This window comes from Pinus tabuliformis, chromosome 2_2 (assembly GCF_031772625.1).
Source record: "Pinus tabuliformis cultivar Carrire ecotype Pingquan chromosome 2_2, CPIR1, whole genome shotgun sequence".
NCBI classification, from domain to species: Eukaryota; Viridiplantae; Streptophyta; class Pinopsida; order Pinales; family Pinaceae; genus Pinus; species Pinus tabuliformis.
In genome coordinates, this window is record NC_142300.1 from 1,073,025,908 (window position 1) to 1,073,042,031 (window position 16,124).

At 34.8% G+C, this 16,124-nt stretch overlaps 1 protein-coding gene across 1 annotated transcript; it reads left to right on the forward strand.

Moving 5' to 3' along the window:
• The first annotated feature begins 5,980 nt into the window (after nucleotides 1–5,980).
• On the forward strand, nucleotides 5,981–15,286 carry LOC149197107 (putative UPF0481 protein At3g02645). The gene is made up of 4 exons (XM_089408565.1): nucleotides 5,981–6,233; nucleotides 6,308–6,587; nucleotides 13,658–14,506; nucleotides 14,541–15,286. The coding sequence occupies exons 3-4, from the start codon at nucleotides 13,906–13,908 to the stop codon at nucleotides 15,146–15,148; spliced, it is 1,209 nt and encodes a 402-aa protein (XP_089264691.1). The 5' UTR covers nucleotides 5,981–6,233; nucleotides 6,308–6,587; nucleotides 13,658–13,905; the 3' UTR covers nucleotides 15,149–15,286.
• The last annotated feature ends 838 nt before the right edge of the window (nucleotides 15,287–16,124 follow it).

The window sequence follows — 16,124 nt, forward strand, 5'->3', positions numbered from 1 at the left end:
TAGGTGAGAGATGATACTCAAAATTCAAACGTAAACATTAATCATACATACTTTGTTGTAGGAGACTTACCCTGGACTGTTGATGTGTGGTCCTTACTGCAATGATCTTTGAATGCATGCTTTGTCTTGCCTTCTAGGAGCTGGATATTGAATTTGTTGCATCTATGTAATTTTAGATCTTCAGGGTCTAAAATTTCGTCATGTGGTAGCCCTCAAAGTCCTATTTCCAACCACACAGGTTTGATCAATATTGGATTCTTGAAGAAAGCGTTATGCCCAATCTCACACGATCACCTGATTATAGGTTGGTTCAGTAGAGTGAAATTGTACGAATTGCCTTGTGTCATTGTTGCAACCTTCGGTCTTGAAAACAATACCCAACAAACTGCAGTCTATCCTATATATGTCACTACTTATGAAATTTAAAACCAATGCTCAGAGAGAAATTTATGACGATTTTCCCAACGTCACCTATTTGACATGGAATTCGGAAGCCTGCAAAAATGATAAATTTCTCATATCATATCTCTAAAATAAAGCAACAAAATATCTGAAATTTGGAATCCAATTGAGAATTCTGGAAAGCCAACTGCTATTGTGGACAACCAACCTTCTGATTGGTTAACGATACTTGTAATGAAATTAAATGGTAGTACAAAGAACGCCTGTCATCGTGCAATTGTGCACAACCACCCTTCCGACTGGCTAACTATACTTATAATGAAATTAAATGGTAGTACGAAGAACGCCTCTCATCGTGCGATTGTGGAAAACCACCCTTCTGATTGGTTAACGATACTTATAATGAAATTGAATGGTAGTACGAAGAACGCCTCTCATCGTGCGATTGTGGACAACCACCCTTCTGACTGGTTAACGATACTTATAATGAAATTGAATGGTAGTACAAAGAACGCCTGTCATCATGCGGTTGTGCACAACCATCCTTCCGACTGGCTAACGATACTTATAATGAAATTAAATGGTAGTACGAAGAACGCCTCTCATCGTGCGATTGTGGACAACCACCCTTCTGACTGGTTTACGATACTTATAATGAAATTGAATGGTAGTACGAAGAACACCTCTCATCGTGCGATTGTGGACAACCACCCTTCTGACTGGTTAACGATACTTATAATGAAATTGAATGGTAGTACGAAGAACGCCTGTCATCGTGTAATTGTGCACAACCATCCTTCTTCAATGGGGTTATTGCCTAGCTAAGAAATCAGGAGAGTTGTACAACTGCCGGAAAATGGAACTGTTAGTTAATTGAGGCCAAAATATCCCTGACATGTATGTATCACCCTTTATAGTTATATCACGTAAACTCCAAACACACTCAAAAAAATCTGACAAGTGGAATGTTGTCGTGAAGTTCTGTTGTCCTTGCCACATGTGGCCTCTGGTATTTCCACTATGTATGGCCCGGGAAGTGCGGCTGGTTATCCTGAAGCCCTGTTGTCCTTGCCACATGCGACCTTTGTTTGTTGGGCCCGCTCCCCCTCGAAGGCTTGGAACCAAGGTTGGAATTTGTTGTGCAAAATAGTTGCTATAGGGTATTTTGTTGTGAAAAATAGTTGTTATAGGGTATTTTGGCCATTAAATACGTTTAAAGATTTTGCATGAATGTATCTTGTGATGTGTCTTGAATTTTCATAGAGGACTACAAGTGGCGATGAAAAAAGAAATTGACGTTGGTACATCTCTTCCACTTTATTAATACCTTCTGGATGATGCTCTAGATATAAGTTTGATTCCCTTACCCTCTAGAATACAATGAAGCCAAAATTATTGGTACTATGTATCCAAAAGATTTTTCTATAGAAATTTGTAGGCACATTAACAAGTTATAGGTGCGTAATGAGAGCTTATTTTTTTCCTTTATACAATTTAGGAATACAACTTCCCTATGATTTGGATTTCATTTGCCAATGGATCTATTCAGGGAAAGTCGATGTGTTATCCACTTGTTCCTTGTAATATTACTATGTTGGTTCAGATGGTTGCGTGGTCTTACATTTGGACAGTTGAATGAAGCTTTTACAAGTTCTATTAATTTTCCAGATATAGCAATCACATGTATGGCCAAAAAGAACAATTATTTTAGTAGTCCAAATTTCGATAGTGGATCATTCCTTTTTTGCACCAACGTTAAGATATGAGAAATTGAAGAAAATAAAATTGTTAGAAGGGTTGACAACTTGTTCCAAAGAACTATATACATGTGATGTCATAATATTGTCAAAGGAGACTCCTCGTTATTTGATGCAAAAATTATTAAAGTATGTCTACGATGTTCATCAAGTGCACTCCACTTTTTCTGCAATGTTTCCATTTACAATCTATAGAAAAATTCAGTGTGAAAAAAGTTTTGTTACTGACCTCCACTGTTTTGTTTGCCTTGGTTTGGATTTTCTGTTGAGTATTTTGGTGTGAGGAGGAAGGATGAGCAACAACAATGGGATGTGGGTAGAAAGATAGACACAAATTCAAATCGAGGATGGAAAATGGGCATGGGGCTTGGGATGGATTCGATTGCCATGGGTGGGCCTCTAGTTTCCCATTATGGAATTCTTGATGGAGATTAACTCTAGAATTCTTGATGGGGATTATGAGAGGAAGCCAACAATCTATAAGATGTAGATATGGTTTGATCTTGCTAATGTTTCTCTTCGTGTACTGAACTTGGCTTGCTCAGTGGTAGCTTTGGTGTCCATGGCCAAGAGTATGGGATTGTTACTATGTTTGGGTTCAAGCTTGTTTTGTATTCCAATTCGTCCTATTCTGATTCATTTGAGTGAGCTTCAAGTTATTTTTGCAGTGTTTCATGGCTTGGATTTGGAATTTCAGGAAGTGGGTGTGTCGTATTTTGTGTTGTTGTAGTGTCATATGCATATTTATTAACATGTAGAGCATTTTGTTGTTTTTTTGTATGTTTATGACTGTTTTGATCTTAATTTTTGTGTGCAAATTCTTGATGGGAGCTTCAGCTGCAACTGTTTCTCATTCATTGCTTTAACTTATGCTATGTGGGTTAAAAATGGTGAAGAGGAAATCTACTATTCCCAGTAGGAATTCATGCATGCTTGTTGTTTGCAGACAATCGGGTATCCTCAAGAGTTGTATTCTTAGTTTTGAAAATTCATGTCATTAGAGACACGGTTTAGACATAGTCGCAAACACACATGTATGTCATTGAAGACCTCTTTCTCAAGAAGGAAAGGGATAACCTTCCTTCACACATATAAGTATCATTGAAGGCTTGCTGCTCAGCAAGGAAAGGGATAACCTTCATGTCTCTCAAACATATATTATTAAAGGTCTGCTCCTCAACAAGGAAAGAGAGAACCTTTAGAAATTTGGCTGCCTAAACTTTTGAGTGAAAGGATGGACTTATTCGTTCGAGATAGGTAAAATATCAATGCAATAAATTTCTTCTTCTAGCTTAGAATTGACATGTTTTTGGTGTGAGTAATGTGTTTCTAACATGGAATTGACATGATTGTGGTGTGAGTTATGTGTTAGAGACTTTATGTTTTAGAATAGTTGTTATTTATGAACTTATTCCATCTAGTGAGACAAAATATCAATGTAATAAGTCTCTTCTTCTAGCTTGAAATTAACAATTTTTTGGTGTGAGTAATGTGTAATGTGTTTCTAACTTGGAGTTGACAAGTCTTTGGTGTGAGTAAAGTGCTTTTAGCTTGGAATTAACAAGTTTTTGGTTTGAGTTAAATGTGTTAGAGACTATTTTTGTTTTAGAATGGTTTATAATAATTGTTATTTTTGGACTTGTTCCATCCGGGAGAAAAAATATCAACAGATAAGTCTCTTCTTCTAGCTTGGAATTAACAAGTTTTTGGTATGAATTATGTATAAGAGACATTATGTTTTTTTTTTTTTTTGTAGGCTAAGGTGTTGCTCTCTTTTTTCTATTACTTCAAATCATAATACATATCAAAATAGGTTGCTTTCCACTCGCCCTTCTTGGGGAAACCGAGTGTTTAAGCCACCTGAAGTTCTTAATAGCCGCCCAAAAATAAAAGATCCAGAGTCTGGTTGTCCAAGCTAAATATACTAAACAGTCTTTCAGATTTCTAGTCCTAATTACTTGCATATAACAGAATTCAACATTTAAAACTTGGAACTCACTATAATTCTCTATACTATGGATTTTCATCAAAAATAAGAAACATATCTGAAATTACTCAGCTTCTGCCTCTGGACGCTGGGTTGTCTCCTTGTTTGCATTCTGATTTCCTTCCTTTATCAGTTGCTGGATCTCGTCCAGCTTCTTCTCCTGCATCTCCAAGGAAATCTGGATAATTCGGAGCTCCCTCCTCAGATTGGGAACCCCCTGCGCAAGCTCAGCCATCTCTGTTGCAGCCTGCTCCAGAGCTTTGGCCAGCAATCTTTTCATTACCCAGTATATATGAAGGGACTGTTTAAATAAAGACATCCTGCCCCTAGTGTTACCAGGGTCGTGGATGAGGAACTCCCAGTCCTCCATCTCAGAATCCGACTGAGCTTGAATGGCGTCCTCCTCCATATTCTGAATAATTTTCCTAATCCTGGGATTCGTGTTCTGGTTATACGCCCTCTCTGCTTGCTGGATTTTCCTGTCTAGTGACCGGCTTGTCGCTTTACTCGGTCTCCCCCGCTGCCCACGACGGCCACCCCTTGTTCCTCGGTATCCGCTCGCTCCTCTGCCTCTCGTGCTGCTCGGCTCCGTCCCGACTCCCGCCTGTCTACTTCCCCTTCGTCTGCCACTCTGCCTTACCCTTCCTCCCCGTTGCCCCGGCTGCTCATCGCTGTTTTGCTGGTTCTCCCATCCTTCTACCGTTCTGCTACGCTCCTTATCCCGCCTGCATTTAACTTGCCAATCCTCCTCCTCTGCAGAATCATCGTAGACTTCATATATTTCATCAATTGTTTCTATATAAGAGACATTATGTTTTAGAATTGTTAAAAACAATGGTTATTTTTGGACCTATTCCTTTCAGGGAGATAAAATCATCAATGCATTAAGTCTATTTGTTTAAGTCTCTTTGTCTATCTTGGAATTGACAAATATTTGGTGTGATTAATGTGTTTCTAGCTTGAAATTGATGAATTTTTTGTGTGAGTAGTGTGTTTCTATGATGGAATTGATAAGTTTTTGGTGTGAGTTAGTCTTATGAGACTATTTTTATCAAGTTTATAAAAATAGAAACTTTTGTGATGTTATCAAAACATAATCATATAACATGATGTTATGAGATCCACAATTTCCATTTATTATAAGTCTAGTTTTTTAATTTTTAAAAGGTTCAGATACTATGCATTAAATCTTGTTAATATTACTATATATCTTATGATCCAAAACAATGCTAAAATATACATGGTGAAACATATATTTTATTTTTAAATCCAATAATATTTATCAAATTATGTAAATCATAACTTAAACCATATTAATGAATTTGTTTTTTGAGTTTTTATTGACAACATTCAATAGTTTTACTGGGTTGGTCATCTTATATGTCCCATAAGATTTTTTTAGTCATATCTCATATACACAAATGCTATGACATGCCCCGTGAAGGACATTTGATTTCAGATTCCTAATATTTTATTGTTAGTGTTCCATGAAATTTCAAACCAAGATTCAAGATTTTATAAGTCATTTGTGTGTCATGGTCATTTTGTTTTTTTACTTATGATAAATATGCAATTTTTTTTAACATAATTTTGTTATTGAAAAATAATTTATTATGAAAACATAATGTTTATTAATGGGAAACATAAAAACCCAGAACTTCAAAAAAATATGATATATAAAAAAAATTCTAAATTCCAACCGTGCTTGGAACTGCTGTCATCATGGAATTTCTGGGTTTTTTTTTTTTTTTTTTCGTCTTTAAACTGTAAAGATTCCGCCTGAGATTACATTTTGAAGCGCAATGGGAACCCATTCTCTCTTATCCAATTTCAATTTGACCCTCTCCACTGTGTCCTCTTCTTATACCGTACCCACAGCAGCTACGAATACTGTCTTTATCCACTTCACTGTGCATCTTCCTCTACCCCCTTTCACTTGAGCCCCCACAATAATAGCATTATTAGATTGCAAGGCTTATTTGAGGCTCAAGTGGGGATGCAAAGGTTCTTTGAAATGGTATTGAAGCTTCTTCAGGTTCTAAATCCCCTGGAAGTTGTAATCCTTGAAATTCTACTTCCTAAAGAAGGTGAGATTACATTAAATCATAAATTGTTTTCTTTTAATTCCATCGTTCTGTATCTTAATCTTGCTGATTTCCAGAATTATGCAGCCTCGTTTTTTCTTCCAGCAGCTCATATCAGCGGTGAAGTCCTGCCATTCTATGGTAAGTGGATAAGCTGCATGTGAAATCCTTTTCGGATGCTGCTTTGGGAAGATTTGACCGTCAATCCTCTGGTGCTTTTGAAATAACCTCACTGTAAGGAACTTCGACTTGGGTTCTGTGCAGCAAGTTTGTCACTGTGATCTTAAGCTGGAGAACACACTTTTGGATGGAAGTCCCGTTCTTCGTCTGATGATATGTGATTTTGGTTACTGAAAGGTATTTATTTTTTACTTCAATGTTTTTTTCTCTGAGAATGGGTCTTTCAAGCATGTTCAGAGTCCATGGAAAATACAGAGAGACTGAGTTTAAGACTGAGTTTGATCTTGTCTTCGTGTCTCAATTGCTAGAGTGATGCATCAAGCTAGGAGGTAAGGATTGGTTTCTCTAAAAGGGGATCCTTTCTACAACTAGGACAAAATTTCTACTTTGACGGATGATCTGAGTCTGGCATGGTGCCTGTGGAGTGGTCTTCCATTGCCTCTATTTTGCGCCTAATCTGTGCCATGATTGTGCCTCTGTCATCAAACTCCTCAATTTTAAACCCCATGTTAGTCTGATCCTTGTATGCTTCGATGAGTTGCGCCAGGTTTTTAGTTGTCTTAGCAATATGCATTGAAATGATAACAACTCCTGCATACATCTGATGGAAGTCAATTAGCACTGCTTTTCAGTATCAGGATGCCAAGTACATGTGTACTTGGGGTCTTCATCTCAAATGGGTTTGACAAAATTGGGTTGTTGCTTAGTTCCTTTGGAACTCTCTTCCCAGCTCCATGTCAATCTTTGTGCCTTGAACTCTTTTTATCGGTTCATTAACTTGCTCCAATATATTTACTTTTATTATCCTCTGGAAATTCTTAGTTGCCAAATTAAACAGAAAACATCAAGTAAACTGGAAAAGATTCAATGTTTAAACTATTGTAAGCTTCCAGTTCCAATAATAGCCAACTTTCATGTACTGCAAACCAAATTGGCAATCAATGGGATATTTGCACGTATTTTCCGTGCAGCACCTGTATTAAACTTCAACATGAAACAGCCTTGGCCGTTTTGCTACCATTAGCCTTGGGTGTAACTATCAGTGTTACATGGGGATGTGTTACTTTGGCTGAGGGGTGTGTCTTTCAAGCTTCTGATATTTCTGGGATGGTGAAACTAGTGGAGGACAGGTTCTCCCCATGATTTATGCTCAGTGGCCTGAGAAAAAGTCAACTTTCTCACACACAATAAAATCAAAACCTTGAAGTAGATGTGAATATTTATGCCATGCCTTTTGTTGTTCATATTTGTGATTTGTCAATGTTTCACATATATTAAGGGGTCTCAAGTTTGAACATTCTACTCTATCGGGGATCCCAACATTTCCAATCATGTTTTTAAAAATTGGGGGGTGCCTGCACATGTCCCTCTATTTCAGCATTCTTCCATACCAGAAAGTTGGTGGAACATTGGTAATTATGGGGGGAATTTTTTTTTGAAGGACTGGCCTGATGACTCCTCGTGATTGTCTTTATTCAGCTGTGAATATTAGAATGGTGTTATATTATTTTGCATGATGAATTATAGATGGGAAGAATTATTTCAAGTTCAGCATCCAGATTTGTACTTCATATGCACTGGTTCTGTTAATTTATGTCAGTTTACTTAGATTAGTTATATCTTTAGTACACTTCCTATGGTGTATTTTTCATTATTCAGTTACTAAACCAAGAGAAAATGCTTTGCTACTACAAAGGCAGGGACTTGTTGCTTGCAATTCCTGGCTAATTATGTCATCAATATCGAAATAGTAGAATCTGAATTGGCTGTATTGGCCGAATAAGTATTAGATTAAATAGATATAATGGTTTCTGAATATTCTTTTAGTTGATGTTGCCTAGGTTTAGGTGGTTGTTTTTCTAGTCAAATATAATTAAACATTTTCCAAAATTATCAGCTTTTCAGATTAAAATAATTATCAAAATTGGCAAAACTGAGTCATTTAGGGTGAAGATTCCAACCCAGCCATGCCACATTTTTTCCATTTCCACTGATGGTCAAGCTCTCCACGTTTACCTTGCTCGACAGTACGGCACTCAGTCTTCGATCATTGTACTTTCGGCGATTGAAAAATCCACAAATCTTTTTATAATTATTGAAAAATGAAGGCCGTTGGTTTACCTTTCCATGGAGTAAGGCAATAATTATTCAATATATGGATGTTGTATATTTGCATCTTTTTATGAAGATATGGATCTTTTACCTTTTCATGAACAGGAAGGCCGTTGGTGAAGCAACACGTGTATTGAAGGAAAGGAAAAACTTGCATCCCCATAACATCTTTTCCGTAGGTTAACATCTTAAATGTCTCCCCTTATCATATTATTAAATTGCCATTATATTTTTTCATAAATAGTGGCATAATTTATCACGGTAGAAATTTAGAGCTAACGTCGTATAATATTTTATTTTTAAATACTTTAATGGTGTATATATACATATATATTTTGCATTTAATTAATAATTTCTTTTACCTAACCATTTATTATTATTTTAAATGAGAAATTTTATAATTATAATTTTGAATTTAATTATATTTATTATTATTTTAGATCAGAAATTTTATAATTATAATTTTGAATTTAATTATGGTGTATAAAAAGGAATTAAATAAAAATTAGTTTTTGAAATATTTAACATAATATAAATTATATTTTTATTGTAAATATCTTTTGGATAAACCACATCATTATTTTTTGGTTGATTCGAACTATTTAATGTGGTTTTTTCTAAAAATAAAGATGAAAAAACAGATGTATCATTAGATATAAATAGCAACGATGCATCATGTTTCCAAAATAAATGTTAAAAAATAGAATGAATATTTATTTAAAATGAACATAAAGAGCAATGAAGGGTGGTCGAAAGATATTAAGTGTAACATCGGAGTTAAACAAGGTTGCCCCCTCTCCCCTACCCTATTTGGCATTTACATCGATAAGCTCGAAGGCTATTTAGAGGAAGCAGGATGTGATGGCACGATCTTAGCTGGGATAGTCGTCATCCTTCTTCTTTATGTTGATGATATTGTTCTTTTGGCAAGGTACCCATCTGATCTTAATAAGCAACTCAGGCTTCTTAAGGATTTCTGCTCTACCATGGGTATGACTGTTAACACTGACAAAACAAAAGTTATGATTATCAAATCCAAGAATGACACTTATGCTAATTTTATGTATGACAATAATAACTTGGAGGAAGTGTATTCTTACAAGTACCTAGGAATTGATATTCATCACAAGCTCAACTAAAACCATAGCATTGAGAAAAGGATTAATGGGGGTGGAAAGCTTACTTTGGTCTTGAAAATAATTGTAAAATAACAAACCTTGTAATGTGGGATAAAAAGAAGTTCCTCTTTGAAACTTTAGTCACTCCTGTTATCTTATATGGCTATGAGGTTTGGGGTTGCAGCATCTCTAGAGAATCATGGAGAAAGATTGAGCAAATCCAGAAGCGTTTTATAACTTATAACCTGAAAATTAAAAGTAATACACCCTATCCTATTCTCCTTATAGAAGCAGGTCTTTCCCCTATTGAGAGCCTAGCTATGCTTAGGTTTCTGTTGTACAAGCACAAAATCAGTAACATAGACGATCATAGACTTCCTAAGCTAGCTTTAAATTCTAGCCAAAACCACCTAAGGCTCAATCGAGGGTGGCATAAAGACACAAGGGCCTGGTTAAACTATTGGGAGATCAACGAAAATGATGCATTGCAAAACATAAATAACATTAAAGATATTGTTACTTCTAAGTTCAAAGAAAAAATGTGGTGTGAGAAAGACTTAGCGGCTAAAAGAAAATTAAGTTATTATAAGAAGGTCATCAACCCCACCCTAGAAGATCAAAAGTATCTCTCTATTTTAACTAGCTCAAAGAAGAAAATTAATATAGCAAAGATTAGAACGAATTCTCATGAGCTCCATAGTGAAACAGGTCGTTGGGCAGTTCCTAAAATGCCATGGACGGAAAGGATCTGCCATATATGTGAGAATAGGAACATCGAGGATGAAAACCACTTCCTCTTAGAGTGCCCCGTGTATAACCACATCAGATCTCAGTTTCACAATCTTTGTTACAATACTGACCTTCCTAGCCTTTTACAATGTCAAAATTATAGTGAGCTCGGGAGGCTTCTCTCCTAGCTTTTTGAGTATAGGAATAAAATCTTAAATCAAAATAGATAATTTGTTTATTTAGGTCCCATAGACCATTATTTGGTCTGAGCGGAGGTTAACCATCATCATCATCATCAAAAACATTTAATTGTATAAAAAATTACAAATAAATAACTAACTAAATAATATAAAATCAAAATACTAATAAAAATAAAAATAAATAAGAAAAATTATATTTAAAAACTAAACCATGAAAGAAAAGGAAATTGATAATCATATCATTATATAATATTTATTATTATATGTTATTATATATAAAAAAAAAAGATAGAATGTCAATATGATATGATAATGCTGGAATCTAACTCTTATTTAATTTCTAACCATCTTCTTGTTAAGTTTTTTTTTTTTTTTTTTTTTGGTTTATTATGGTTTATCCAAAAAAAATATTTACATTAACAATATAAAACCCAAAAATCCGAAATCACTAATAAATTATATTTATTAAAAATTATATACTAATATAAATTTATAAAATTTAAATATTAAAAAATTATTTTTAATCTTTAATTAATAATAATAATGATTAATAAATAGATTATAAAAGTAATAAATTATATATAGTCAAATTTCAAATGAATCACATAATTTTATCATCTATTATCACCGGATGAATTAATAAAGTTAATATGATAAATATAAAATCATATTTTTATCAATTTATTAAATATTACAAAAATAATAAATCATGTATAATAAAAGGTTAAATTTATAACCTAATATGATGTTTATACATTTAATAATGGTTAAATAGTTATAGATGAATGATTTACACAAAAAAAAAAATGATATCTAATATAATGCATTTAGAAAAGCCTCTTAATCATTTTTTTTATTTTTTGAATTATTTTATTATAAAAATAAATAATTATATAATTTGATAATTCAAATATTTAATAGTATAATTTGATAGTAAATTATATATTTAGATTTTATTAAATTGGTAATTTTATTTGTAAAAATAATAAATCAATTTTTTATAAAAATAAACGATATATATTTAATTAAGCCAAGCATTCTAGTTTTTTTTAGCTAAGTATAGTGAAAATTCCCAAAAATATTTCAAACGATATATATTTAATTAAGCCAAACATTCTAGTTTTTTTAGCTAACTATAGTGAAAATTCCCAAAAATACTTCAATAGAGGTCTCTTTGTGAAATGGGAAAGATTGGCTATTCCAATGTGGATTGTGGATGTTTTTGAAAAAAAAACTATGGAGCTCAATCATAATGTTAAAATACTTAAAGGATAAGTTGTTGAGGTATGGTTAAGACTAGGGGCCGATTAATGATATGGAGAAGAAATGTGATGTGAGGGATATAGGTTATGGAAAAATGGATCACATAGAAAATTAGTAATGGTAAGAATGTATTAATTGGATGAGATTGGTGGATTGAGTGTGATAGTAGGCACAAGTTTTCTGCATATTTGGTTGAATTTCTAAATTCTCATAGTGTTTATTATATTCCAAATATGGGTAGAAAGCGTTGGATTTCTGCTCAATATTTACAAATCTTGCCAACTTTTATAGGTGAATGGACTCTTTTTTTTTGTGAGTTTGGGAAAAGGAGGCTTTTCTTTTTAAGTAGGGATGAAGAGGATAACCTTTCTTGGTCTAAATATAAGCAATGTGAAGTTACTTCACCACACTAGGGATACAAAGCTTTGATCTAGCAAAATAGAAGCTGTGAATCAAAATAATGGTTTAATTTAGTTTGGAAGGGTCAAGGACACCTGAAATGTTGTTTTTGTTATGACTTCTCATTGAAAGGAAAATTCTCACTTGGGATGTTTTAGCAAAAAAAGATAGGAAGATCTTAGATTCTGTGTTGTTGAACAAAGAATCTATTGACCATTTATTTGTTTCTTTCCTTTTTGTGATCCTTTATTTGTTTCTTTCCTTTTTGTGAAGACTCTTTGAAAGAGGTTTTGCCAGTCCTAAAAATCAGAAGTTGGTGGTTTGGCAACTCTATTGAAGAAAGTCTTTGGCTTTGGTTTTAGAGATTTAGTTTGTCCTCTTTTAAATTTTTCCTAGGGTTTGTGATGTGGGGCATTTGATTAGAGAGAAATAAAGTTCTTTTTCAAAATGATGTTGTATGCTCAATTGTAATTGCACATAATGCCATAGTTGCTTTTCTGGAATAGGTTAAGCCCTTGAAATTGAAGAAGACAAGAATTATAAGGGAGTTGGTGCTATCTAAAGGAAATGTATGTGGTTTCTTTGATGATGTTTGTCAAAGGGGGAATTGTGGGGCTGGTGTTGTCATTCTATTCCCTCATGATGTGGTTCTAAAATGTAAGTTGAGCATTGGAAATGGTACCAACTTTGTTGCTGAGGTTATTGCTCTGTGTTGTGCTTTAACATTAACTTTATGGAAGCAAGTGAAGGTTTTTAAATTGATTGGCGATTCCAAAATAATAGTGCACTAGTTTAATGGAAATGTGGAACTTAGGTTTTTAAATTGATTGGTGATTCCAAAATAATAATGGATTGGTTTAATGGAAATGTGGAACTTAGAATCCTTCAATTGGGATCGTGGAAAAGGAAGATCCTACAATTAAAACAACAATTTGATGATTTTTGAACCCTTCAATGTTACATGAAGCATAATGTTCTAGCAAATCTACTCTCAAAAGAAGCTTAAAATTTTTTAATAGTGCTTTATCAGCAACCTTTTCCTTTGATCTATTTAATCTTTCTTTTCTAGTAACAAGTTATTATTTTTCCGTGATCTATAACTAAACTTATTTTGGATATGTTTGTTAAAAAATCAAATAAACTGCTATGCAAGAAAGAGATTTTTTTTTCCCAAAAACAAAAATCAGTGAACCTCCTCGTAAGCATATTTTATTATAAAAATAATAAATTACGTACCAACAAATTGCAATATCAATATAATAATAAATTACATATTATCAAATTGAAATTATCATATAATTTGTTGAGTTGCGGAAGTTGGATTGGTCTCAGAAGCGATATTTAAAAAAAATAATGTTTTTGTTTTATTTTATTTTATTTTATTTATATAGTGAATTTTATTCACTAATATATTTTAGATCTGCAGCGCACTACTATGCCGAGCCAGATGCCGAAACTGATTCCAATTGATACAATTTCTTTACTGTACAGAATTGAGAAGATGGTCAGTGAAAGGGAATGGAATGATTATTTTCAAGAGGATCCCCTTCGTCCCCATCTTCGTAACATACAAAAAAGGAAGCATATGTATCTCAAAGAGTTTCCTTGGGTCTATATCTATCTCAAAGAGTTTCCTTGGGTCTATATCATCGCGAAAGTAGAGAACTTTCTCCAATGGTCCATCACAAAGTAAGACCTCTCCGTAGAATGATGAAGAGGTTCAATGCTAATAAGAACCTCCCCGTTGATCTAAACCATATGGATTTCGCTTATCGTGCAAGGGCTGAGATCCTACAGCTAGAGAATGAAATCAGGGACAGCTACGAAGAAAACATCGATTGCGATGGAGATACCCTCGCTCGGATGCTATGTTTGGACGGTTGCTTCCTTCTAGAAGTATTAAGAGCTCTGCGTGGGGAGGAAGACTCGATAGCCAATCCGGAGAACTGCTATGACCCTATTTTTGGGAACGATAAGCTCTACCATGCTGCATCCGATATAGTGCACGACATTTTGATGCTAGAAAATCAAATTCCTTTCATCGTTCTCCTAAAGCTATTAGAATTGGAGGTCAACTCGGCCGTTAATGTCGAGGAGAAGCTTTTGGATCTGCTGGTGGAAGGTATATCGGGTTTGCTCATCCTTTTCGACAATGACAATGAATATTTTGATAGAGAGCAATGGTCCTGTCGTCGTCATCATCATCTTTTGGGTTTATTGCACACCATCATTACATCTCGCCCAAGTTCCACTCAGGGTGAGCGTGTAGATCAAGGTGAGTGTATCATCTCCATTGGCTGTTGTTGCAGTAGCCAGTGCATTAGCATGCTCCACTGCCAAAAAAAAAGCACCGTATGACGCCGAAAGAATCCCTCACGCAATAGAATTAAGAAATGCTGGGATCAAATTTTCACCACTTCAGGGAAGCTGCATCAAGCAGATTAACTTTGACAAGAACAGCGCCACGATTTTCCTTCCTCCTATCTCTATCACCGATCGGACAGAGAGAGTATTCCGTAACTTGATTGCTTATGAGATGTGCAATCCAGTTGAAATCAATTGGGTGACTTCGTACGTGGCTCTCATGAACGACTTGAACGACACGGAACAAGACGTGGCATTGATGAGAAGAATGGGCGTCATGTCAAACTGGCTCGGGAGTGACAAGGAGATTGCCGACCTTTTCAACGGTCTAGGTAAGGAAGTCACCGTGCCCGTAAGCGAAGACGTCTTCGACAAACTGGCAGAAAAGGTGCATGCGCACTACAATAATGAAATGAAGGTCCAGATTGGAAAGCTCGTGCAGGATCATTTTTCATCGCCATGGACAGCTTTAGCATTGACGGCCGCAATTCTCATAGTGGTCCTCACCGTGGTGCAAACGATCTTCACAATTATATCGACCTATAATAAGTAGTCGCTCCAGTCCTTTTTTACCTTCGAAATAAATAATAAAGTGTAAATGATGTGTACTCGGTTGTGATAGGTAGGATTGAACTTTGGATGATGATGTGTCACAGTTCTAGTTAGTTTAAGTGGTGTAAGGGGAATTTTGTGTCGGAGATAAAAAAAAATTTCTATAAATATTGGGATGATGAGCTTTGTGATGAAGATATTATCCTATACTTGTTTTTTATTATTGTAATCTAAAATGTTTTTATATTATTGTAATCTGAAATGTTTTTATACTTGTTTTGTATTATTGTAATCTGAGATGTTTGAATGTGAGGTTAGACATCTATATATCAACTTCAGGGAGGATGAGCCATCGTTGACTTTTTAAATCAATGGCGAGGATTTAATTTGCTGCGACTTTTTAAATCAATGGTGAGGATTTAATTTGCTGCGACTTTTTAATAAATATTTTTTAATTTATAAGCCTGTCGGAAATTGAAGTGGAAGAGCCACCGTGTGTTAAGATGCGCAACACGTGCGTTTGAATTGGAAGACCGCTGTGCATTTAAATTCGATAACACTTCATCTTATGAGACGCTTCATTTTATGAGACGCTTCATGAGCAGCGTGGATGAAGGTCGTAGTGAGTTGAGAGGAAATTCAATAAATTTGTTGAGCTGCTGTTGTGGAGATCGTAGTCAGTTGAGACGAAATTCCATAAATTTGTTGAGCTGCTGTGTAAATCTAATTGCTAAGCAGGTTGAGCAGCCATCTCGGAAATTCAAGATAGTGCCAAGACGTTTGTTCTACGCTATTGATTCAAGCAATGTTGCAGATTTACGAGGTTGTGGTCGAAGATGGGGTCGAATCAATGATTAAAGCGAGTACTGGAGGGCGCACAAATAAACCAAGTAAATGAGTTTGAGGAAGCTCCTTAACTACGTTTGTGAAGTTTGTGTTTCACTGAGGAAGAAGTGAGATTATTTATCCTGCCAAAC

Coding starts and splice junctions, on each gene's coding strand:
- LOC149197107 (XM_089408565.1), top strand. CDS start 13,906: ATGGTCCATCACAAAGTAAGACCTCTCCGTAGAATGATGAAGAGGTTC. Junction 14,507..14,540: donor GGGTGAGCGTGTAGATCAAG/GTGAGTGTATCA, acceptor CTGTTGTTGCAG/TAGCCAGTGCATTAGCATGC.